General features: G+C 37.2%; 4 protein-coding genes across 7 annotated transcripts; 2 read left to right on the forward strand and 2 right to left on the reverse strand.

Moving 5' to 3' along the window:
- Window positions 1–1,459: 1,459 nt before the first annotated feature.
- On the forward strand, window positions 1,460–9,087 carry LOC149003615 (uncharacterized). Of its 2 annotated transcripts, none has more exons than XM_089136526.1 (12): window positions 1,460–1,716; window positions 3,435–3,637; window positions 3,724–3,921; window positions 4,713–4,784; window positions 5,422–5,517; window positions 5,923–6,002; window positions 6,185–6,260; window positions 6,632–6,842; window positions 7,176–7,372; window positions 7,561–7,666; window positions 7,818–7,907; window positions 8,132–9,087. In XM_089136526.1, exons 1-12 carry the CDS (start codon window positions 1,581–1,583, stop codon window positions 8,881–8,883), a joined length of 2,217 nt encoding a protein of 738 aa, XP_088992652.1. In that variant the 5' UTR covers window positions 1,460–1,580; the 3' UTR covers window positions 8,884–9,087. The 2 variants fall into 2 exon arrangements, with proteins under 2 accessions (XP_088992652.1, XP_088992651.1); XM_089136525.1 differs by having other exon boundaries at window positions 1,624–2,506; window positions 8,132–9,086.
- Window positions 9,088–9,303: 216 nt separating this feature from the next.
- Window positions 9,304–15,809, reverse strand: XK-2 (xylulose kinase-2). Of its 3 annotated transcripts, none has more exons than XM_089136529.1 (12): window positions 15,639–15,661; window positions 15,459–15,525; window positions 14,616–15,270; window positions 14,433–14,521; window positions 12,911–12,975; window positions 12,234–12,289; window positions 11,701–11,821; window positions 11,515–11,589; window positions 11,367–11,420; window positions 10,827–10,921; window positions 10,458–10,632; window positions 9,304–9,766 (listed from the first exon to the last, which is right to left on the reverse strand). In XM_089136529.1, the coding sequence occupies exons 2-12, from the start codon at window positions 15,515–15,517 to the stop codon at window positions 9,534–9,536; spliced, it is 1,677 nt and encodes a 558-aa protein (XP_088992655.1). In that variant the 5' UTR covers window positions 15,518–15,525; window positions 15,639–15,661; the 3' UTR covers window positions 9,304–9,533. The 3 variants fall into 3 exon arrangements, with proteins under 3 accessions (XP_088992655.1, XP_088992654.1, XP_088992653.1); XM_089136528.1 differs by lacking the exon at window positions 15,639–15,661 and adding an exon at window positions 15,618–15,636; XM_089136527.1 differs by lacking the exon at window positions 15,639–15,661 and adding an exon at window positions 15,668–15,809 and having other exon boundaries at window positions 9,305–9,766.
- Window positions 15,810–16,724: 915 nt separating this feature from the next.
- On the forward strand, window positions 16,725–19,699 carry LOC149003617 (large ribosomal subunit protein eL31-like). Its single transcript, XM_089136780.1, has 2 exons — window positions 16,725–16,894; window positions 19,127–19,699. The coding sequence occupies exons 1-2, from the start codon at window positions 16,806–16,808 to the stop codon at window positions 19,404–19,406; spliced, it is 369 nt and encodes a 122-aa protein (XP_088992906.1). The 5' UTR covers window positions 16,725–16,805; the 3' UTR covers window positions 19,407–19,699.
- Window positions 19,700–19,768: 69 nt separating this feature from the next.
- On the reverse strand, window positions 19,769–26,326 carry LOC149003618 (uncharacterized). The gene is given in 10 exon segments (XM_089136779.1): window positions 19,769–20,195; window positions 20,197–20,331; window positions 20,924–21,037; window positions 21,134–21,325; window positions 21,484–21,657; window positions 21,823–22,032; window positions 22,250–22,535; window positions 22,658–23,990; window positions 24,554–24,748; window positions 26,055–26,326. Coding segments are annotated over 8 exon segments (2,415 nt in total). The 5' UTR covers window positions 23,746–23,990; window positions 24,554–24,748; window positions 26,055–26,326; the 3' UTR covers window positions 19,769–19,979.
- Between the last annotated feature and the right edge of the window lie 158 nt (window positions 26,327–26,484).

Consider the following 26,484-nt stretch of genomic DNA (forward strand, 5'->3'; position numbering starts at 1 on the left):
CAATAGAGTACTCTTCAGAGATAGAACATTTCATTGATATTGCCTGAAAAATGCTTCCTTACTATTGATAATACATCATTTTCAAAGGGTGATATATTGATGAGGAAATTTTTTTTTACTAAAATTTACTAATTTAAATATGAAATTGGACTTTACTCTCGACTTTAGGAGATTCGAATTCTTAACCTCATACACATACTATTTTCATAACCCACAAGCACCATTGCCTATAAGTAACAAGCTCATTTTCACAAACACAAAAAAACACATTTACCCACAAAATGTTATGGGATATAGAACACCATGGAATATTTCTAGTGATGTTAATATTAAGGAAAACCTGCCCTTTTGTAGTTTTCTTATTGTGTTCTTCGTTAAGTGCATTCTTAACTTGGACTTTTGTCTTATTGAACTTATTTAGAATTCACGTGACTCCTTTCCAATCATTCAAAAAAAATTACTCTTTTTCTTTATTTTCTTGTTTTTAGTCAATCATGTGACTTTTCTCTCTCTCATAAGTATGACTTTTAATGCATTGTAAGTTGTAACTACAATTCAAAGTAACAATTGAATACATTCTATAAATAATACATCATTTTTAAAAGGTGACATATTGGTGAGAGAATTTTTTTTTTACTAAAATTTATTTTATTCGTTTATTTTTTAAACTAAAGTTCATTTAAGTTAGCTTACACATAACTTGACTACTCTTTTAGGAAACTACCTATTACATAATTTACAAATGCCAATCAAACACAACTTCCTAAATGACGTTCTCTTCTTGCAAAGGCTATTTTTGGGTTTAGTTTTTCAGTATTTGTAGCAAAATTAAAAGTATTTAGAGAAGCTATATTAGTTATTTGTAATTTACGTATTATATAGGTTGTAATTTTTTTCAGATTGCTTCATAGTCATAAAGGCCTTAAATAGCTAGGTTCAGTTTCTAAACTGGCCAAGTCATGGCTTAGTCCAGGAAATTCTGAAGCTCTCTACTAGTTTAGTTTATATAGCTTTTTGTTTTGTCCATAGATCTTGTAACTCTTTTTTTTATTTCTTAGGCCGCAGCTCAAAGAAATTTCAGTTTAATCGTGTTTGGTGACAATCCCCGCCAGTTTGTTTTATAAACATTACTATATTTTGTATAGCATTACTTTAGAGAGTTTAATATAAATTTTTATATATTAAAGAAGAAAAAAAAAACCCTATAATTACCATGAATGGCAGTTTAGTTAATTCAGTCCTAAACAAGGTCATTAAAATCTTATCCAAAAAATGTCGGTCATTGATTTGAAAGACATGTAGAGTGTCTCTACAAATTCCAAGGTCATTTTCGTCACTTCAATCAAATAAAACTGACAACGACAGCCCAACCAAATCTGATTCTTATGTGATTCACTTCCATTTCCATTTTAGATTCCATTCCATTCTCCAGAAGATAATACAAAACAGCAAATCCAAATCAATGGTCAGTGAATTTATAATTAGCCCAAAAGAATTCTGTGATTATCTCTTCTGGGTTCTTCTCAGTAATAACTGGCAAAACCTCAACCATTCGTCTTGGTCACGGTGATGAATCACCGATGGAGATCTACACTTGGACACTACGGTTTCTTCTTCTTATATATACTCTATACCCACTTCAGAAGCAGCTTCGAAGTTCGAAAATTTCTGACTATTCTGCATTCACGGACGTTTCTTTGAGTAGAAACAGCGACAGTAAGTCCGTGAATTCGACTTCTGATAGTCTTTTCTTTCATTTCTTCAGATTCCTATTTTCATTTTTCTTCTACGCCAAAATTTGCTTACCTTTCACGAGAGGGTCAAGTTTGAAACTCACCTACTCCTGTTGCCTATAAATAGTTTTCACTGATGGGTATGTTTTTGAGCTGAATTTGAAGTTTGTTTGTTGTTGTTTTTATTTTTATATTTTTTTATGTTCGATTGATGAGGTTTAGAGTTTAAATGGAGAAATTGGAAGTCTCTGTTTTCTTGTTTTTCTTCTTCTTCGTCCTTGTTGTTTTCAATGGTTGTGGATTTGTATATGGGAAGGAGTGTACGAATATCCCAACCCGAATCTCTTCCCATACTTACCGGTATGAGCTATTGAGATCAAATAATGAAACTTGGAAGAAAGAGATGTTTTCGCATTATCATCTGATCCCAACAGATGATTCAGCCTGGCTTAACTTGTTTCCTCGGAAGCTTTTGAGTGACGATGGGGAGGAGCGCAATTGGGCGATGATGTACAGAAAGATGAAATACTCAGATAAATTTAATCAGCTTCAAGAGGCAGGGAATTTCCTCAAGGAAGTCTCGTTGCGTAACGTGAGGTTGGACCCCAATTCATTACATGGGCGAGCTCAGCTGACAAACTTGGAGTACTTGTTGATGTTGGATGTGGACAGCCTGGTCTGGAGTTTTAGAAAAACTGCTGGTTTGCCAACTCCTGGAACGCCTTATGGAGGATGGGAGGACCCAAAAACTGAGCTTCGGGGTCATTTTGTGGGTTAGTTCTGTTTGTTCATCTTTGCTTAATTATTGTTTTGCCTTGTTTCATTTCCAACATAAACATTTTCTTGTTAGTTTGCTTTATTTCCTCGTTTTAGGAGGGAGGCAGTGGTTGCTTGTTGCACTTATTGGGTTTCTTCATGTACATTGTTTAATATATCAAATATGAAATGGAGAAGCATACTGGTAGGAAAACAATCGTAGTTACTGAAAGATAAATCCAGTAGTTTTTTTTTTTTTTTAACTGAGCATAGTTCATTTGCCTTAAGAGAACTCCATCAAGCCAGCCCTGTTTTTAATACCTGGTAAACGATTTTTCATTTGTTTGTCTTGCAGTCAAACGTACCATTCAGACGTTGGTATTTTTTCTAAGCATAACAAAATGTAGTGGAATGGGAAAATTTTTCCCTTGTTGGGCAGACTGAATTTCTTGTGTATTTCAGAACAACTTATGAAACCAATTAATCCTCCTAGAGCCTGTAATTGAAAAAAAAATAAAAATTGATCGGTCTGGTAGAATGATCCAATATATTGGTATCAATACATTTATTTATGCAATATCAGCTCCTTCATTTGTTGTGTCTTATACATGTTTGGTTGGTAGTTCAATAAACTGTTTCTCATGTCAGAAATTTGCGTTGAACTAGTATGAACTGCAGCGTTAACTTTGGGCCTGTGTCGTATGTGTTTAATTTGGGCTTTACTTTGAAACAAACTGCACTGAGCTTTGCCAGACAAGTGCTCAAATGGTCCAAAATTCATTAATTTCCTGACGTAGGCCTACCCAAGCTGCATACTGTGCTCCTATGACTTCCCTTAGTCAATATTGTGCTCTAAATTCATCAATTTCCTTTCTTAATTCTAGTTTTTCAAGGTTTGATATGCATCCTTAATTGAAAATCTGCTTCCTGTTTGCAATTTTGAAGGGCATTATCTGAGTGCTTCAGCGCAAATGTGGGCTAGCACTGACAATGGAACTCTACTTGGGAAGATGTCTGCTGTGGTTTCTGCACTTGATGCCTGTCAGAAGCAACTGGGCTCAGGTTACCTGTCAGCTTTTCCATCTGAGCAGTTTGACCGTTTTGAAGCTATACAACCAGTTTGGGCACCATACTACACCATTCACAAGGTAGCATAATCTGATTCAAGTATCTTATTATGTGGGCTCAATTGGAAGTGAGGTATCATAAATAATATTCTGATTTACTTTGACAGATTTTGGCAGGCCTTTTGGATCAATACATGTTTGCTGGTAATAAACAAGCTCTGAATATGGTGTTGTGGATGGTTGACTACTTCAATAACCGTGTTCTGAATGTTATATCAACGTATTCTATTGAAAGGCATTATCTGTCTCTAAATGAAGAAACTGGCGGCATGAATGATGTCCTTTATAAACTATACAGCATAACAGTAAGATCTCTCTATTTGAGTCCTCTCATATTTTTTTCTTCTTCTTCGGGGGAATGATTCCTCTTATTTAGGGAAGTAGTTTCCTGTCTATGTAACACTCCAAGTGACTCTCTCTCTCTCTCTCTCTCTCTCTCCTCTCAAAACAAAGGGGCAATGTGTCTTTTCATTTGGGGAGGAGAGAGGTAGACTCGTGGAAGTGCTGGCCTAGGCCACACTGCTCGCAGAGTTCCTTTTCCCATTGTTTTGCTACTTCATATGTTATATTACAGCATGACAATAAGACTTATCTGGTTCATCTCAATGTCAATTTTTTTTGTATGTTATATCATCTCAAGAAATGGTTGATGTGGAACTATACCATGTATGGTTCAATTTTTCTTTTTTGGTGGCCTCCTTTTGACTTCTATTTCTTGGTATTTCCACACTCAGTCCTCAATTAGATAGTGCATCTTTGTCTGTTTGGTTAACTTACCGTTTATGATTTCAGGCACAACCCGTTGTCCTTGTAAATATAAAATAGTTTTTTTCCATGGCAGTATAATGCCGTAGTCACACCATGAGTTTACAATTTACCAGAAAGATACCTATGGTATAAAGAGCACCAACTTCTAACTTATACGAGAAGCTCCAATATCTTACTAACAAGTTTAATTATGTATTTGACATTTGTAGCTTGATCAATTTGGAAGGCAGTTTCTTATTGAATCTTTGATTTCTGATTGATACATGAATTTCTAATCTTTTTTCTTTCCATCTTTGTTCACTTAAGGTTTTATTTAAAATGTCTGCAGGATGATCAGAAACATTTGGAATTAGCTCACCGTTTCGATAAACCATGCTTTCTAGGTGTGCTTGCAATGAAGGTAATTATTATTATTGATAGCCTTCCTCGATGGTCTTTTTTATTGTATAGACTTCTTTGCTTCTCCATTCTAGTACAGGCTCTTCTTTAGTTGGGATGAGGTACAGTTGAGTTGGATCGAAATAATAATTATTTGAAATTGTCTTCTTTATATAAAATGGTTTGTTGATGAGAAAAAAAAGTTATTTCAATTACTATGTTTTGGTAAAATTAAACTCAGGTCCAATTAAATATGCAAATGAAAAAACAAATAGTTAAATGGAATACCAGGCATGTAATTGCAGACACAAAGAGGAACTTTTGGTAACAGTTCTAGTTAGTTGATTATTGGTGATTTCAACTTTTTTCTTTTGGATGAATAAATAATATATTAAAAGCAACAGGCACCACAACAGGAGAAGATTACAAAGGGACGAGGGGGGGGGGGAGCAAGGAGGTCAAGAGGGGGAGATGAGAGAGCAGCTGAGGCCCTAGAAACTAACAATTGGCCTATTTCTGGGGGTGTTTGACTGTCTGCCACAGGGGGATGGGGGAGGGATAGCAATCTAGAGGAAACATCAAAGCATGTCATCATTGGTTCTTAACTTCTTATCATTTGAATTGTTTGAAATTTCTCTTGTTTCATCCCTTGCTTGCAGGCATCGGACATTTCTGGCTTTCATGCTAACACACATATCCCCGTTGTCATTGGGTCTCAAATGCGTTATGAAACAACCGGTGATCCACTTTACAAGGTAAATAGCTCATTTGTACAGCATCTTCTCTCTTCTTGAGTTGGGTTATTCTTTTTAATTATCTACTGGACTGACTTCTTTAATTTTCACATCATGCAACTTCCACTGTAAATTATTTTGTTTGAAAGAAGGGATTTCATTTTCCCCCCTCAATGAGAAATTCCAGAATAGGAAAATGGATTTAGATAGCATTACTTAACCTATGTTCGAATTCCTGGCCTTGGGTGCTTATTATTCTTGAGGAACTCCTATTGTCTTACTTATAATATCTTTATTAGTGGACATTAGTTCCCCCCGGGGGGGGATTTCCAATTGTACTGCATACAGTAAACCTGCTATATTTTGCTGTGAGCATTTTTCCATATCAATCCAGTACTGTAGTTCTTATTTAATTTGGTGTGGCAGGAAATAGGGACATTTTTTATGGATCTCGTTAATTCTTCACACAGCTATGCTACAGGTGGAACATCAGTTAGTGAGTTCTGGTAATATAATTTAGCATTCTTGTGTCTTTTGAGTAGAGCTTAGATAGATTTTTCCTGGCAACCAATGCCTATGACTGGACATAAAGCCCTTACCCGAGCTTTATGTAACCTTCAATGCATTATTTTGGTGATACATGCTCAAAAAATGGTTAATGGCATTCTGTTTCTTCATCCATGTGCAGGTCTGACCCAAAACGCCTTGCAAACACTCTGCAGGCTGAAAATGAAGAATCTTGCACTACATATAATATGCTAAAGGTAGTTTATTCTGTGTTTATCTTAATCATTCCTAGCGGGGACACTATTATAATAGGTGTTCTCAGGAAGTGCTACCATTTGTTGTCCAGATGTGTGTGAGCATGATATCATAAAGATGTAATCTTCATCTGCATCTGGCTTCCTTAAGGCCAGAGATCAAGAATTAGGGATAGAAATGACATCCATAGAAAGTTGAGGTGGATGGTTAATCCCAATTAAGTTTACTGATTTTGATTGGCATTTAGAATTTTAACATCATGTTCATCTACAAGCAAAAAAACTGGATTTGCTTTCATATTTTTGTATTCTTTGCTGGATAAGACTAGTCAGTGAGATTATAATGTTTCTTGTTCATATTATTTTATTTGTAGGTTTCTCGCCACCTATTTAGATGGACCAAGGAAATGGCATATGCAGATTATTATGAGCGTGCCTTGACAAATGGTGTCTTAAGTATCCAGAGAGGAACGGAACCTGGAGTTATGATCTATATGCTTCCTCAGGGCCGTGGGGTATCCAAGGGCCGGAGTTACCATAGATGGGGAACAAAGTTTAACTCTTTCTGGTGTTGCTATGGGACAGGTCTGCACTTGAGGACCCTACTGTTTAACTTCATAAATTCATTGTTCAAATTAGCTCCTATCCCTGATTTCTTCCTTATAGAGGGTGTCTCTCTCTTGTGATGATATTAAAAACAAAGAACCAGCGTCTAAGAAGTGGGTTTTTATTTTATTTCTTTTCTCCTTTTTTTTTTTTTTTTGGGGGGGGGGGTTTGGAGTGGGGGAGGAGGAGATTGATTTCCATTCTTTGTTCCTTTTTCTTTTCATTTTTTTATTTTATTCTTTTATTTCCAGTTTTCCACTTCAAGTGCTCTACTCATTCATAAATCCCTGATCCTTCATGTTGCTTATCTAGGTATCGAATCATTCTCAAAATTAGGAGATTCAATTTACTTTGAGGAGGGGGGAACACCTCCTGGTCTTTATGTGATCCAGTTTATATCAAGCAATTTTGATTGGAAAGCTGGACAGATTGTGCTAAATCAGACAGTAGGACCTGTTGTTTCCTGGGATCCTTACCTTCGACTGACATTTGCATTTTTCCTGAAGGAGGTAACTTGAAGCTAGTGTATTATCTAAAGAAAATGAAAAGATGTGCTGCATTTTAGTTTTCCCAATTCTGCAAAATTGGTCCAAATTTAGTCTCTCTCGCTTGCTCTTGCCATTTGTCTCTAGTTACAAGGCATTTGCTTAATTTAGTGAATGGTTTCAATGACTTTTGCAATGTGTACTTTATGCAGGGAGCAGCCCAATCATCAACCTTAAATTTGCGGATTCCACATTGGACATATTCAGATCGTGCTAAGGCAACATTAAATGGACAGAATTTGAATTTACCTCAGCCAGGTGTGGCTTGTTATCTGGTTTTCTCTTTTATCTCATCCCTTTAAATGCACTACCCTGTTTTTCTTCATATGCACATATACATAATTTTATCATTTACAGGTTTCAGATGGAAAAATTATTGATTGTTAATTCTCCATGTTCCCATGACCAGGTACTTTTCTGGCAGTCACGAGGCAATGGGGTGCTGGAGACAATTTGACCCTTCAGCTACCCATTGGTCTAAGAACAGAGGCTATAAAAGGTAGCATCAATGGAGCTTTTCAATATTCAATTTTTATCTTAAGCTTGTATACCTGTCTTTGGATTTTATATATTGTACTTGGAAGGTAGCATCAATGGAGCTTCTCAATATATAAATTTTCTCTAAAGTTGATATACCTGCCTGTGTATCATGTACATTTTTACTCACTGACATACTTTTGCCCTGTTGAGACAATGCTGACAATCTCTTTGGACGTGTTTCAGATGAGCGACCTGAGTTTGCTTCTCTGCAGGCCATCTTTTATGGGCCCTATCTTCTCGTTGGTTTGACAAGCGGTGACTGGGATATTAAAACAGGAACAGCAAACTCACCCTTAGACTGGATAACCGCAATCCCCAGAAGTTATGGTTCTCAGCTTATCTCTCTTACCCAAGTAACAAACAATGTGATGTTTGCCTTTGTGAACACAAACAACTCCATTACAATGGAGGAGTCATTACCAGAACAGGGCACAGATTTTGCTGTCCATGCAACATTCAGACTTATCGCTGAAGACATGAGCCCCATTAGTTTCTCGTCACCCGCAGATGTCATTGGCAAGTCAGTTATGCTAGAACCATTTGATCTTCCTGGCTCACTGGTGGTGCGTCAAGGACCAGATGAAAACCTTTCTGTGGGAACTGCAACTAGTGATAAGGAGTTGTCTACATTTAAAGTGGTGGCAGGATTAAATGGTGACAATAACTCAGTTTCTTTGGAGTCAGGGAGCCATCAGGGGTGTTTTGTATTTAGTGGGCTGAACTACAATGCAGGCACAAGTGCTAAGCTCAGTTGCCAGTCGGGGACAGAAGATGCTGGATTCCAGCAGGCAGTAAGCTTTACCTTCAATAGTGGGAGAAGCAGATACCATCCCATTAGCTTTGTAGCAAAAGGCCTTACAAGGAACTTCTTACTGATGCCATTGCTGAGCTTGAGAGATGAATCCTACACAGTTTATTTCAATATAGGAACTTGAGTTTAGTGAGGTAGGGATATGTTCAATTTGAAAGTAAGGTTTTAATAATGTTATTTATCTTTTTTTTATGCTTTGAGGGGACAGTGTTGGGTGGTGCAGCTAAATTAGATATTAGATGCATAAAGGTTTGATAAAAGGTATAATTGTACTTCTTTGTATTGCAATACTAGTGATCCAAATTTAAGTTAGAAATTTTACTGTTATTCATCATCGGATTTTCTTTCATAATATAGAAGTTTCATGGATTTGATGCTTGATGAGATGAAATATTCACGTTATTATTTATAAAGGAGATTATGTATTATTATGAACATTCAGTAGATCCAAATCTTTCTCCTTAAAACATTTACACATTTAGGAATATACATGGCATTTGATCTCAACCACAAAAGCAACTTGCTGTGTGTGAAAAATACATCAAATATGAAAGCGAAGTAATTTATGACAAGCTGCTTGCATTTTTGAGTTTCAAAGTAAACCTCCATATTAACAAACAAGAAACAAAAATACTTGATAATCCTATTAAATAATGTCCAAATAGGATCAAATAAGAAGAAGAAATGTTTATTAGAAAAGTTGTCCATAGGATGTTTCAACTAAATTTGCTATGACTATTGAAAGCTGTACTATGTTTCAAGGAATTCTCTTCTTCACCGGCGGGCCAACTTTTGAACAAGGCGGTCTTCAATTTCCTTTCTCTTCTTCATGAACAAAGTGTATTTGGAAAACAGTTCTGGGTCTCCTGCTGTCTTTGAAAGCTTGCATTTGAGTGCTGTTTTCTCCAATTTATCCTTGTATAGGCACGATATGGGTACAAAACTCTCCTTCTTGTTGCATAGCCAACCATGGGCTGCCCTCAAAGCAGCTCCAAGGGAAGCAGAATCTGCCAAATGGGAAATATGAATCATGAAACAAGTCCTAAAAAGGAAAAGGCCAGAGTTTAAAATAAACAATAAGGGAAGGTACCCATCAAAAGGGAGATTCAAAACACTTACAGAGCAAGCAAACTAGTTCGAGAATGACCAGATGGGATAAAGAGTATAAAACTAAAAAGAGTGGGCTGACTTGAACTGCAATCCTCAATGAAAGATGCAGAGGAAGAACGGGGGAAGGGGGTAAAACTTCTATCAAGGATAAAACGATATAAATAACTGGAAATAATCAGACACATTTCACGTATATTTTCAACCCCATGACACGAGACTCACCAGACAAATACCATGCCAGAACATGGCCCTTATTCTAGGAAGAGTCTACCTGGTCAGGCCAACCATTTATACAAATATGATAGCCACAGCGCGTTTGTTTGGATGCAAGCAATGTTTGGTTGAAGCAGCCAGATTAGACCCATGATCTGGCCAAAATTTTTGTGGCCAGTCACGTGTCCTGAAACAACCATAATATGACAGATCAAACAGCAACAAAGTTGCCAAGGCACCTTCGTCGCCTTGTACAATGCCTTGGGTTGCTTAGACTCCATGATAACTCAGTGCTATATTTCATGTTTCAATTTTTGAGGAAGATAAGTAAATGTAGAGAAGTGGGAAATTGAAAATGATGTAATAGGTTGATACCTGGTCTTTGGACTGTATACACATCACAGCCAAAAATGGAAGCAATTGAGTTGAGAATGCTCTCATTTGCTGAAGCTCCACCTGTTGCTATGATACGTTTTGGAGGAATTGGCATCCCAAAGCTTTCTGCATGAGCTCGCATTGAGAGAAGCTGGCCTTCAATAATTGCTCTTACCTTTAATGGAAGAGAAGAAAAAAGAAAGCCATTTGCCTTGTTATAGGATCTAAAATCAATAGATAATAAATTATTTACTAACAACTCACTTTGATTGTCCTACTCAAGAAACCTATATTCTAAAGATGGCTCAACAGATCGTACTTGCTGGATGCAACTAAATGGATGAAAATGACTAGCTGAAGATTACCAACCTCGGAAGGAGCATCAAATTCCATCACTTCATGCTCTTTTGACCCATTCGAAAAGTTACCCTCAAATTCTTCAAGAACATAACGATGGAAACCAACTGCAAGCATATACATACTTGAGTTAGAATGATTAAAGGTTCATTCACCTTCGGAAGTTTAACACCTGCATATCTGGGTCTTGGCCTAGCTCTGCTACTGTTACAAACAAAAAGTGACCCACCATTTCATAAACTTACGAATGTATATCCTAATTGAAGGATTTCCCCAAATGGATCCAACTCCTTTTGGTGGTTGGACTTCTAACAATTTAAAAGAATGTCATACTCCAGATCAGGTCAAGTATTCAATTAATCGATGAAGACATGCATTTGGGCCAAGTAGACAACAAGAAATGGTGATTGCACATCATGGTACCTTAACTAACGATGAAGATGGGGAATGTGGATTTCTAGACATAAATATTATTCATAACATTATAGAAATATTTTGCAACTTATGCCACCATGCTACTGAATGAGAAATGTGTGCAAGCACTGGTACCACCTGGGAGGGGAGGAAGAATTTCATGCTCCTTATAATAGAATCCCAGCTTCCCACCTATTTCAGTAAATGACAGGAATTAGAGAACAAAGGGAAAACCTCCACATAGTAATTGATATTGAAGTTTATCAATTAAACAAAGACTTCAAACCATTTAGAGCAGGAGTTTCATCCAACAATTTGCTGAAAACCTCCCAAGATTGATCAGCACACTGATTGCGTACATCTAGAACCACAAATTTAGTCATCACACTGTCAACATGGATATAATTTTTTATTGTTATTATTATTATTTTTTTGGATGAGATCTTGCATATATCAAAACTATAGATAATACCTTCTCGAGTCAAGGACCCATTCTTATAGACAAGCATTACCATATAGCCTTCTGCATCAACAGGATTTGGGAAGACATGCCCTTGTAAACTTGGCTTAGGTTCACTTGTAATCCCAAAAACCTGAATGATGAGTATGATAATGAGGAAAACAACTCGTCAATGGCCCTCAGGATGAGGAAATCTGTGAGCATTTGAAGCTAGAATCTTTGTCGTACAGAAAGTGATGGACTCTTTACAACATTAAGACTATCCTCGGCAATAAGCAGTCAGCTATTCACAAAATTGGGCAGTATTCAGCTCTGTTACCCAGCGGGGACCAGTTAAAAAAGTAATAAAGCTATCATAATGGTTTTGGTTGTCAGAGATCATCTAGGTTAGATGAAATAAACCTGTGGGGTTCCATTCATGTGCATGAGAGCCACATTTTCATATATGCTGGTTCATGTACATGAGGTCAATAAAATGAGATTGGCAATGGTAAAGAAAACAGAATGGCCACTGCCCAAAAAATAATTGATAGCTATTAGCTTACAGTATCACTTGTTCCAAGGCTAATTGCCAGATCCCCAGGAGTATTAAGCGTCAAACCTATCAAAGGCCACACATGGATAACACATAATCAATAATCACGGTGATTAAGGGAACAAGTACTAACTCAGATGGAATTAGAAGATTTTTGCCCATGCAAAAAATATGCATTAATTGTCCATGAGAAAAAAATATATGGTTGCTGAGATGCTAAACAAGAATAGATAAGAGAACACAAGTATACTTAGTTCTAGAAAGTGCTTAATGCTTCAATGTAACTGTTTATTTTTCTCATCTTCTTCTTTTTTTCCCTTTTTTTTTTCCTTCTGTATCAACCTGTTACCTGGAAGGGTGGGGAGGCGGATAAGGGAATAGGAATTTCAAATCAATAGAAGGGTCAGAAAAGAGGCCATATATCTTGATCAATTTTACAGTTCTTAGTGTATCATTTATTGGCAGGGAATATGTTCTGCAGGCTTTTTCACAAAGGAGACAACAACGCTTGGGTTGTATAAAAATGCTTATTCAACTCCCTAAATTTGAAGTTTCATTTGGATATCAGAAGAAATTTTCTACGACAGGTTCTGGCCTCAATATATGTATTTCACATGAAGAAAAGATATTCGCAGGAGAAGGTATTAAGAGAAGTATGATAGGAAGAAATTATAGATGAAGATGTACCTGCCACACTGTTTGGGTTGTCCCCAGACCACTGAATAACCAAACAGTTCTTATTGAAATGGAACCTGAAAACATTTCAAAGAGATTCTCATCATTAATTGAATATGTAAGAAGGTAACCAGGTAAAGTGCGAAGGGAAGATGTGAACAATAATGCTTGAACCCAAGACCTCCTGGCAGATGACCCTTTTGGACACCACATGCTACCAAGTGCTTCATACACTTGTTGACATAAATTGACAATACTGATGATAGTATTCTAGAATAATTATGTTATAATTTATAATTACATAAGTAAGAATCTGACAATGACATTAATGCTCTCAAAGACTGTCTTGTCAAACAACAAAATGTCATTCACCAAAATAAGGAAAAAGTCAACACTGAAAAACCTAAGGTGTTATTCAGTAAAATTGACTTTGAGAGCTGAACCATTCTAGTGATTGTTTTGACAGGAACAGGGCAGCAAGCTCTTCAACTTCATTGAGCCTGCTTAAGCTCCAAGCCTGTAGAATTACCTTATAACCTGCCGATAGTATTCATTTTGATTTTTAACTAGCATTATTTAAGTGCTGCAACTTTTCTAATTGTTCACCTGCATTAAGGTAATAATTCTGTTATTATAAAAAAATAAAAAAATAAAAAAATTCAAAATTGAGTTTTTGTTTTGGCATGTAAATTTTACAAAGAGAGAAAAATCACCTCTGGGTGGTATTTCCTTTCTCCTAGTTAGGTTCCAAACAAACTAGATTGATTCAGCAGTACCTTGAGCAAAGGCAGGAAAGGGGAGCATGTCATTTAGATGCAACAGATTTGGTCTTGCTTTTCTAACGATGGAAGCTAGAGGGAGACATCACACGTTAACCACTCTCTTAAACCCTCAGAGTAATGTTCTTGGAAGACTGATGAAGCTTTATATGCTAAACAGATAATTTGTTGTAGTGTGTATGTAAGACATGCAAATTTTTGTGTCCTTCATCGCCCTCTGCTGTTAACTGCAATTTTAAACTAACTTTCGAGTTCCCTATGTTCAAAGGCAATAAAGCTGGCTTCGGTTGGCCACTATTTTGTGAAATCCCTCACTGCTTGAGTTAAGACTCCAGTAATGGTCTTTCAAAAAGATACATGAATCCTGACATTTCATCTCTTAATTATGAAATCAATTCCTTCATTTGCCAAATAAATTGTGGGTGAAAATTTGTAAGGAATAGAGTAGCTAGAGAACAGGAGGGCATCCCATCCTAGACTCACTGTGTCAACACATGATGATATTGTGCTGATGTAGGCTGGTAAGATGAATATTGTTGCTCCATATAGAGTTCCCTTCTGTTCATAGCACTAACAAACCCGTCTTATCTTCTCATTTTCTTCATTCAAGGAATTTACTATGATTTTGACCTATTCTTCACGCACTAAGACAGAAGCATCATGGTGGCATAGGTTCATACAGTGAATCAAACGTAAGAAAGAATCAGAAACTAGAGGTTATCCATATGTATATGATTTACAAGAGGATTACTGACCTTTCCACAAAATATGGAGCTATAAAACCAGCAACAGCATGAGCAGGTGCTAGTTTCCCAAGCTTTTCTTCTACACCAGGTGCAGTTGCCTATCATGACAAGGAGGAAAACTACAACATTTACTTTATGTTCACCATTGACGACGTAGATACATAAGAATTCTAAAAATAATAATAAACAGACCTCCAAAGCAACTTTAGACCAGTCACGCTGTTGGATATCCATCAAGTTCATCCCTGCTCCATCAGTGTGATCAATACTCGCATAAGCTCCAATCAAAAGAGAAGCCATGAAGGAGCTAACAAGCGATATCCTCTCTGTCTCATTATACACTTGTGGCTGTGTTTCAAATATCTTCCGGATTTGTGGACCAGTGTATCTCTCGTAAGCACAGGAACCTGTAAGTCGAGACAGCTCCAGTGCCCCTCCAACAGCTTTCTCTATCTCGTTGCACTGCTCAGTTGTGCTACCATCCATCCATACTGGCGATTCCTTTGTAGAGAAAGCATCATGTAGCTGATTAAGCAATGTCTTCCCAGGGTCCAAAGAAGCCAACTTGAAGGAACTGCCGTTCTTCCAGTAGACACTACCATGTTGTTGTCCGCTGCCGGAAACAGCAGCTATCCTTCCGAAGTCCAATTTCGATTTCGTGAACTTCTCCAAGAGTTTCTCAAGAGCTTCCACCCACATTAAAGTGGGGGACACGATTCTACCATTTCCAGATGGATCTCTATAAACTCCATCTTTGGTCTTGTAGTGGGGCAGATCAGAATCAAACTGAACAACCTCAGAAGTCACAATATTAAGATTGGAATCCAAAACAGTTGCTTTCAGTGACCTAAAACAAGCAATCATTCAGTATCTCAATGGATTCAAAACCTGAAATTGCGGCACAACTAAACAAAATCGAATAAGAACAACTATTCAGCCGTATTGATGTGGCAATGAAAACACAATCTGATCAAATTTAGCTGTTGCATTGATTGCAAATGAAGGAATTAAAAGAAAATTTAACAGAGTACTTACTGAGTAGAATTATCGAAACCAAGGAAGAGGGAACCTTCCGGCATAGAGTAATCCTCCATTGTCGAAACTGAATTCACAAAATCCAAATTTCAAAACGATGATAAGAAGAAACTAAAACAAAATTATGAAAATAACAGAGGAAAATATGAATTGCTTCACCAATTATATGGAGAACGCTACCAAGTTTTTTGTGATAAGATTGAAATTACCGAATAAAAGGATTAGATAATGATCAAGTTGTGGATTACTTCAAATTCAATGCGAACGAATTACCAAAGATAGAAATTCAATGCGAATGATTAAAAACAGGAACAATCTAAGCATTGCATGAATTGAATTTTTATTTTTTTTTTCCAATGAGCTGTTACATATAATGGGGGGAGTGGGACGAGCGCACTCTGTGCTCCCCGACACCTTACAACCACGAATATGTGGGGCCCACAACTAAAAAATACCACAAATTATGTGGGCCCCACAAGTTAAAAATAATAAAACATATATAAGAAAACCATCATCCTAACCATGTGGGTTTCCCTGTGATTTGTGGTCAATAGCCATTGGGGGAGCAAGCCCACTGGGGAGACAATCTGGACTCTGAACCCCGACTTGGGAGGTGAAGTTCTTAATCATTTCACTAACCCTCCATTCACATATGAATTGAAAATCTAGAAAAATAAAAGCGTTAGCCAAGGGAATTTACAAGGGTATGGGAATTCAGGAATGTCTAAATCCACGTTGATAGGGTATGTAATCGAGGTGTACACAAGCTGGTCGGGATGAACCTCAGACACCAAAAAGGAAAATTTAATTCTATTGATATCTTATACTTTTATTTGTCGGAAATATTCCATATGAAAGAAATTTGTCTATTTGATTGAAAACAAAAATGGAAAACCCAACAATGCATCAACTTATAGCAAGAAAGAAGAAGGAAAGGTAAAATCGGTATATACAAAATATTAAAATAAGAAAGATTAGAAGTAGTATTTTAAATATTTTAGTGATGATGATATCGTTACTTAAACTCCGACCCTTAGCAGTAAGAATGTACTCGTAAGTGATTTATTCAGGAATAATATCTGTAATTAATTACAAATTTAGGGTTTATATATAATTATCAAAAAATTATTGAAGTAGAGTTGTAATTTAATGATTTAGCATATAGTTTCGTGATTTGTCGAAACGTCACGCGCTTTGTTACATGAAAAAAGCTCATTTATTTGTTTTTATGTGAAATCACGCTAATTGCTAATATATATTCTCGAATGGAGCACCATTAGGGTTTCCTTAGCTGCCGAAAGAGTTTTAGTTAGGTTTCGTGCCTGGGAGAACTGCAAGTCGGGAAAAATGGTGGTGAAGCCGAGCAAAGGTGGAAGAAAAGAAGAGGTGGTTACTAGAGAGTACACCATCAATCTCCACAGGCGTCTACATGGATGGTAAGGGTGTATCACCGTGATAAAAATTTTATTTTGAAACATTTTCTGCATATAATACTAGACGTAGCGGAGATTACCCTTCAACAGATAATCAGAATTGGTTTAGATCCGTATGTAGTTGTTTCGAAAGCTTAGAATTCTTGTTAGACCAAGCTAGCTCTCGTTGTCTCACTTCGTTCCATTTTTCTGTTTGGTGGTTTTATGCCTGCTACAAGCTTTTTGTGCATTTGGTCGTTTAGTTACTTCATTGATTTTGAGTTGAATTTCACGCTTGACTTCTCCTTTATCGCTTTCATCCTATGCCCTAGATTTTGTAAATTCCTCTGTTCATGTTCGAGGTTGGAAAGTCAATTTTTATTGTCCATAAATCTTAAAAACTGGTGCTGAAGATGGGTTGGGTAGTTTTGGATGCTCGAAAATACCGGATGATTCATCAGGTGGGGTTTGAGCGTAGACACGCCTTACCATCTTTCACTGTCCTCCTAGCTATTGATTTGCAGGGTATGCTTGAATTGGTTTGAGTTTGATCTCTTAGCCTAACAATGGTTTTGTATATGACCTGAGTTTGTGTGAGGCCGGTTCTATGAGTTGGATACATTTTGTTATCTTTGGGATCATTCTCACGTATTTTTATTTGCAGCAGCAACCAGCAGCTGTTGCTGCCTGCAGCTAAATGGAGATTGTGCCAGTGTATAAAAAAAGCATCCAACAGTGTTAAATCAAATAATTAGGGTATAGATGTATATAAACTTTTGTTTTTACATTGAAAGGATTTTTAATTACAAAAAAGGGTTTATTATTTTGTAAATTTGCAGAAACAAATTCCTAAATCTAACTTACTCTAAAAATCCTTCAACCTCCACTTTGCAGAACCGTTCCCTCCCCAAAAAAAGGAAGGGGGGGAAGTTGCAGAAGTGTTCAATCGTATCTTCTCCCCAAAATTTCTTCTTTGTTTCACCTCCCTCCATGTCATACAACCTCAGTAGATTACCATCTTTTTCCCTGAGCTCCGACGCTGCAGGTCCTTCTCTGGTGATAAATGAGAGAGGTTCTTTGGTGTTTCGATCCCCAAGGCAAGTGTTGGGGTAAAGACTTAAGGATTTGTTTTTTCAAATTTACAAAATAATAAACCCTTTTTGGTAAATAGAAACCCTTAAAATATTAAAAAACAAAAGTTTATTTACGTCTATGCCCTAATTATCTGATTTCACACTGTTGGATGCTTTGTTACATACGTGGCGCAATCTCCACCTTTAGCTGCAGGCAGCAGCAGGGCTGCTGCAAATAAAAATCCTCATTCTCAGCTTCATTGGGTGATTGGCTATGGCAGTTTCAGGCTGTTGGTGTGTTGTTCATTCACTTCCATTTCAAATGGTGTCAAGGAAGTGTGCATTTCTCTATGTTAGTCTTGTCACTCTTGGATGAACAATTCAATCACCAGGAGTTTTCCAATCAGTCGGATTTGTTTTTCTTATCTGAATAAAAAGAAGAGTATTTAACCAAAAATGACAAAGACTGCCACTTTTGGCCACAAAGAATAGGTACAAGGGAGTGTACAGAGGGTGTAGTTTTGGCTGTGTATTGTACTCATTTTTCAAACAGAAATTTCTTCTGGAATTTATAATTTCTGAGACTCACCCGGGGTTTTATTGTTGTAAATGACTGGCTGAATCCTAGTTAAGTTCTGGGCCATTATAGTTGAAGTCATGATCTTTCTAGAGGCAATTGACCCCAAGGATATTTTTTATTCTATTTTGGTAGGAATATGACCCCAAAGACGATTGAAGAATGAACCAAAGGGTTATCAACAGAGAAATGGGAACCATTTCATCCTATTAAGTTCTGGATGTTTCTGGACATATGATAATCTATTAAAAACTATGTTGTACTGGAGACTAAATGTAACCCTTCAACGTCTTCGATTCCCTAAGCTGCATATCATTTTGACTTATTTGGTAATTGCATGTGTTTCAGAACATGATTCTGTAATATAATAAATTTTTTCATGATGGACAATTCAATGCATCATTTGTTATATATTGCTACTATTGGTTGTGCTTAGGTTTTGTCTGTTGTATGATATTTGGTCATAATTGTCAAGGCCTCACCTAAGCATTCAGCCTCCTCCAGAAGTGGTCCTGCTCCTTGCATGGTTGCCTGTTTCTATTTCTTGCTTTCTTTCTAAAATCTTAGTCCTTATACTTATTGCTTATGCTCTGTTCATCTTCACAGCACATTCAAGAAGATGGCTCCCAATGCCATAAAGGAAATCAGGAAGTTTGCCCAGAAGGCAATGGGGACAACTGATGTCAGAGTTGATGTCAAGCTCAACAAGCAGGTATGGAGCCGAGGAATCAGAAGTGTGCCAAGGCGGGTTCGTGTACGAATTGCCCGAAAGAGGAATGACGAGGAAGATGCCAAAGAAGAGCTGTACTCGTTGGTGACTGTTGCAGAGGTCCCACCAGAGGGTGTGAAGGGTTTGGGAACCAAGGTCATAGAAGAAGGGGAGTAAACTAAGCTCCTCTGTAAGGAACTTCCAATTTTGGCCAATGTAACTTCGAAATTTGTTCTGCTTTAAAGTTTTTAGTCTATTTAGTTGACACTTTGTTCTTGTCTTGTTTTTGGATCATGCAACAAATTTTCTGGCAGAGGAGAATGCATCTTGAGTTTAATGGTATCATTCTACTAAAATTGAGTTGCGAGGCATCCTACATGACATTTCATATTTTTTGTGGGAAGAGATTAGATGAATAAAACACCAGGGAAAATTATGTGAGCAAGCAGCATGACTGAACGACTTCTAGACTAGAATCCAGTAAATGAGTGCTGAACAAACAGTCTTGGTAGGATGCAAACTGTAATGGACCCCTTTTTACTGACTTTTCTTTCTGTTCCATTGGTTTCACTTAAATCTCATCATGGAATATATTTATTATTGGTCATCTCAGGCCAAACAATATTCTGCTTTGTATCTATACATATGTATAAGAGGTTGATCTACCTCGTAAAAAAACAAACAAACAAACAAAAAACGAAAATAAAAAGGTGGGGGTTATACATTATTAATTTCAGTGTAGATTATCATTCAGACAGACCAGACCTCTTTAAGTAGCTCGTACCTTGCCTGCCCTCCACTGTAACTGGTATTCTTCTTGTGATTTCCATTTCGATTCCCATTCCCTGTGGTTGGAGATGGTGGCATTTGATCGATTATGGATGTTAGAGGAGAGCCCAATTCATCCAGTTCTTCGTCACTGGTATACCCTTTTCTTTGAACCATCGAGGCACTCCTTTTTAACTGCAGCTTTTCCACCACCAAGATCTCCAACTTTCTCTGCAACATCAACTAATGGCGGAGGGATGTAAACGACTGGGGCTGCTGTACATGGGAAGCTGCTGACTGACACAGCATTTGATAATCTTCGTTCCACCATGCTCTGAAAATATATCAAGATATATCATTCACCAATCAATATTACATATTGAAAATGAAACAAAGCTGGTTTCCAATTTATTTTGAACTTAAACCAAGATTTTCTTTTAGCATATAATCAGTTAATCATTTCATTTTTAGATATTCTGAAAATAGGGTTAAACATAACCAGTGTTTCTAATTTGATCTATATTGATTTAATCTCTAAAAACTACCCCAAAAAAAAAAAAAAACTATACTAGGCGGGTGAACTCTACCCGGTGAAAGACAGACATGGTGCGACACTGAGATATGATACAACTATTAACAGTGGGAGATGCAAAACCTCTTGTTCCAAAATTCTCACCGAGGATTATTATACCACATCCTAACAGTTGTTTATTTTGGTGTTCCTCTGATGTGTTATGCTCCCAAGTACTCCACAGGAATATGTTGTGTTGGATGCTCATCATAGTCCTACTGGACTTTGGCAAAGCAAATGGAACTCAGAAGATGAGGTATCATTAGACTATTTACACAACAGTGTCATATGGTTGAACTGTTAAGTTTGTGTTGTGTCATATGAACTGTTAAGTTTGTTACAACAATAGTCGTACCTCAGTATTCAGGAACTCCAGGACAGTCCCTGGGACAGGATCAAGGCAGAACTCATCAGGAGTAAAATTGCATAGGATGCGCTTAATTAAGGGGAGGCCTATGGAGGGGCATACCTGAAAAATGAGATTGCAACAATACGCTAGCATTAGAATTTTGACGAAGAGACTGAAAATAGATCTTGCAAACTGTATATAAGTGGAAAAAGTGACCTCTTTCCTGATGGATCTGTCCATAAGCAAGTCTTTTGGGAGCATCAGAAGATCACTCAACTCATTAAGTAGGTAGAATAATTTGGGTTCAGGATCCCCACCTTGTCTGTCTTTATTTTGAACATTGACCTGTTCTTCCTCAGCATTGTCCATACCAAATGTATCTGCCAACCATCTAGACCAATTGCCAACCTGCAAGGGGAGTTTTCTCTGCTGGTGTCACATCAACAAACTTGATGTCGTAAAATAACCACCGTGTGTGTCATCCAGAGTGTATGGCAAAGCATTCAGGTGTATGCAATCAATACATACTAGAAATAGAAGAATGACTTTAAGAATGTGATACATACAGAATTTTTTAGTTGTGCACCGGATCCAAAACTGAGGTTTCCGGCTGGAATAGGCAGCACTGTAGGGTCAACAATGGGATCTGATACAGGATCAGTTGGAATCTGATGGGCTGACTCTCGCAGAATAGCATTAAACATTGCAACATCCAGCCTGGCCACACATTGTTCAATTACCTGACAACAGATATGTAAAGCTGTATTACATTCCAACACAAACTAATATCTAGTTTAGAGTTTCTCCCTATTGTACATATTTATAGAGTAGTAGGCATGAGACAGCTGAAATGAGATTGGATGCTAAATGAAGTTTAATGGGAACAGGTATATAGGATTGCTTACCATTCTTGCCAAAACTGGCAAGCAACCACACTCATGCCTTCCAGATCGGAGAGGACATAGTTTTTGGGCGGCATCCTGGAAAGCACTTGTCCAAAGGTTAACAGAAAATCTTCCCTGCTGCTGATCACCCAAAGCTGGTCCTGAGACTCTTCCAAAGCTTTTGTTGGTACGAAAATCCCCAATTGGAGATTGCATGTGTGGAGTTAAAGTCTGACATAGATCATTTCCATCAATTCAAGGAAGAAAATCCAATCCAAAAGCAATGACAGTACTATATATGAGATGGAATGATTGGTGAGTCTACGAAATTCTTCAAGTTCATGTCGGAATGATTGGAAACTGATTACTTCAATTAGAAGTGGTCACTATCAAGTTATATACCATATCAACATATAAACCTTCAAAGAACATAAAAATTACTTCTTACCTGCCACCATACAGACTCAACAATCCGAGAGAAAATCCAGCATTCAACCATTTCCAGGGCAGCTGTAAATGTGCTGGTCTCCTCCCAGCCACTGAAAAGTTGAAAATCAAGCTCCTTCACCTTTTCTCCAGAGCTCCCCTTCCATTTCAAGGGCGAAGGTTGGTTTTCACTTCTGTTGCTCACAAAATTTGACCCAGTGACTCTTGGTCCTGAGTGATGCAGAATACCAAATGCTTGAGAGATAATCTCTCTAAGAACTATGGTGTTTGATAACCAGAATGTTAATCTTCCATAGCAAAAAGGGGAAAGAAAAAGGAAAAACAGAAACACAATTATTAGTATCAGTTCATGAGAAAAAATAACTTGTGTTAGATTCTACTTGAGAGGTGCAATAGTTTCCTATATTACCTTGGGACATCATTACCACAGGACTTGGCCATAAGTACAAGCCCTGAAACTGTATTTCTAGCAACACTTGCTCTATTGAATAGAGCCCAGTGCTTGCAAGCATGAATATATATTCTTGAAAGGCGTCGAGCTGGAGTGTGCACCTTATGGGCAGAGCTCCCGTGTTCTGGTACAATAGAATAGAGTGAAATCTCAAGAGCAGCAAATTCCCTTAGCTCTTCTTCAAGTTTCTCTATTCGCAGTTCCATTTCTTTAATATTTCTATTTAAAACTTCTTTGTCTTCATCCAAATGATCCCCTTCTGCATCAACAGATTCATCTTCACTTCCAATGCTCAAAGCACTAATTGGTGCCTCATCCAAAATGTCTATCTCCTTCGCCATTTCAATAGGCTTATTGTCAACTTCTTCTGATGATTCTGATGAAGATCTAGGATGAACTTTCATATTCTTTGGTTTGTTATCCTTAATGGATTTCGAAATCACTTTAGAAGGCACTGTTTTGGAATTCATGTATTTCTTTGGAGTATGTGAAGCATTAATCTTTTGTTTCTTCAATTCCTGCCGATTAGTACTTGCTTTTGATGCACGGGAGCAGGTTTCAGAGGATTCCTTTTTTACAAGCTTTTTAGGAGCCTTTGAAGGCCTGTCTACCTTGAAATCCTCAAATGTTTGCCCATCCCCTAGAGATGATACAGAATCTTTCGCCGTCTCACACTCGGATTCTTCAGTTCCTTGCTTGGGATTCTTTTCCATGTCACTCAAATGTTCTTCTAAATCATCATTATTCTCTTTGGAAGCTATTTCAGGGGCTTCTGAATCTACTGCTGCCTCAGACCTGTTGATATCATTCACATAACGTATAACCATGTCTTCATATATCTCAGTTGACTCAGTACCTGAGTTTGAATCTCTTACTAAGATGATGGAGGTTGGCCTAGGGTCCAAAATTTTAGATTCAACTTCTTTCGCATTCAACTTTTCATAGGCACTCTCTTGAGGCAGTTTATTTTCTCCCTTATCCCTTCTCCCGGCACGTTTTACAAGATTTTTGTTTGGCAGAGCTTTCTTCTTTTCTGTTTCTTTCATACTTTATCTACTTCACCTTTTCCAATTATACAATCAAAAGCCCAAGCTACTGACAAAGACAAAAATGATAATAAGTTCCCATCAGAAAGCTTTTCAATATCTTTTGTACTTGTTTATCGACTATGCACAAGAGACTTATTCCACACCTAAGTTTTTTGGATGACTGCATCTACTGTTAATGGAAATGCTGTATGAAAGATAAGCTTCCTCTGAGCCTCAGCCTTGTAGACATGTATACAGGGTTTCTGCAATTCAAGAGCAAAGGTAGTCAGAAAGAGTTGGTTCCAGGCAGAGCAGAGGATGTGCAATGTAAAGAGTAGATATGTTAACTGAAGTGTAGATCTACAGCAGATGTCTGAATGACAAGGATACCTTCTAAAAACTGAAATTTCAAATGTGATATTAAGCCAAAAAGTCAATAAAGGAAAACTAAAAATTTCCACATGACACAAGAAACATCTGCAGATTGAGACACTGATCAGTCATAAAATCTGGAATGGAGGCATTCTGAAACTCATGGTTTAAGTGAAAGGCCCAGAAAATATCCTCAAACTTGTAGCCACATAATTTAGGAAATCATTCGACCATTTTTCCATGTTTGTTCACTTAGTAAATTCTTTCTTTGGTAAATTTTCACTTAATAAGTAAGAGCTTACGTTTCTGAAACTAACTCAATGAGTAGGAAATTTTTATATGAAACAAAAATTATCGATAGGTAATAATATGAAAACTGAAGTACTGAAGTATGCTAACCATGGAAGGTACAAACACCTAAGCAAGTATAAATCAAACAAGGTTGGATGATCACTGTGTGTTCATAGAGAAGATGCATGAATTCTCCAATAAGCTCTCCTCAGCTGTTCAGGATAAGATGGCCATGCATGGAAGGTTTCTGTCACATCACATGTGAAATCCACACTAACAACTAATTCTTCATCACCAGTTATGCATTTAGGCCTGTGAGTTGATACCACGGATAGTCTGGAATCAATCTTCAAGCACCCTGTCAAGCAAACAGTACAGCACCAAGGCTAGCATGTGTGACAATGTAAATGGACTAAGGCAAAGAAGGGAGAGTGAAAGTCATGAAGGAACCATCAAGATATCAGATCCACCTAGAATATATGGGCTATCAACTGAAAAAACAGCGTGTTACTAATTTTGAAAGGTATAAAACACACATTGCTACAACCATCTCAAGAAGGAGAAACTGAAAAACTCCTACAGGTATAGGTAGGCCCTGAGGAGGATTGGACTCTTTACCTAATATTTCAGATATGGTGGTCTCTGGGAGGAGGGTGGGGGGATGAAAATAGGAAGGCACAGACAATACTTAAGCAGATCGTTATGACCATCCATTAAGCCTATTTTTCCTATAGAAGATATATCAGAGATATATCATATCAGAATCAGACATGATTCATTGTAAAACCGACCCTGCATGGACGTATCAGAGTATGCTGTTCATAGGCCTTAATAGATCATGTAAATAAATAACTGGTTCAAATAATGAAACGGATGAACCTTCATGTCATTTCTGGATACAGAAAAACTGTTCATGGCATTTAAATTTAACAGAGAACATTGCATAATTTTATGATTCTTGGTACATCGTCCAAAAGTTATAAAATCAACAAACTGGACTTTTAGCAAGGATCTTGATATGAACATCAAAAGGCAGTAAAGGCTACCAAAAATCAGAAATGCTACCAAAATTTTGCAGAGTTGAACCACAAAATATGATTGGCAGTAGAATTGAGATATGAATTGTACATCAAGTTATGGAAGTATATATTTAAAGAGTCAAAAATAAAATCTCAGAATCCAGATGAAGAATTTCATAAAGTTTGCTTCATGTCATCCGAAGATAGAAAGTGAGACTATAATTTCACCAAACGCAAATTCAGAGAGCCACAATTTCTACATCACATGATCATTCAAATTACAAGCAACAAAAGAATTCAAATTCCTCAGAAACGCGCAATGGAAAACGATACACAGCTTCAAATTATTTAGAAAAACATGATGGAGCACACTAAAATAATCCACTTCTATCTTCCTCTTCCGCAATCTAACAGAACAAGACCTTTATCCAATTCAATGTATAAAACACGGCAAAATCAGCTCGAAAATCGAAATGCCACATCAGTAGAACATCAAAAGTAATAATAACTCGATATCATATACAAAAAAACAAGAACAAGCTTAACAGAGGATCAGATCAGAACAGTTTTAGCACGAATCAAGATGGATGAACACGACAAAAGATCACGAGGTAACGACTTTGATATGCGTATCATAGTACTTACCACACGCACTTTTACAGTATAGTTTGATCTCCGAAGCTTAAGTTTATTGAAATGTGAGTCTCGTTTCCTGCAATTTGTTGCTGAAGAGTGATGTTGCAGTAGAAAAATCACCGGGATTTGGAGAAAGAGAATTCTTTCTTATTATTGGGAGAAGATCTGACTATAAATTTATATACTTCTTGTGGTTGGGAGTTCGAATTTGTCACTATCTTCTTCTTTCTCTTCCCGTCTGCTTCCTGCAAGTTGTATTTGAGAGCTACCACCTTGGGAAATGCAGAACGAAACAGTAGCAGTCTTCTTTTTGAAATTCCCGATACGGTACTTTACCAGCCGGTTCAAGTGACCGGCTAAGGGTTGTCGGTGGCTGATACTGACCTGAATTCCCAGTAAGTTACCTCATAGGATTACGTTTTTGTTGTTGGCTGTTTGT

The sequence above is a fragment of the Hakea prostrata genome, chromosome 10, assembly GCF_041222555.1.
Source record: "Hakea prostrata isolate BN-2017 chromosome 10, UWA_Hpros_2, whole genome shotgun sequence".
Classification (NCBI taxonomy): domain Eukaryota; kingdom Viridiplantae; phylum Streptophyta; class Magnoliopsida; order Proteales; family Proteaceae; genus Hakea; species Hakea prostrata.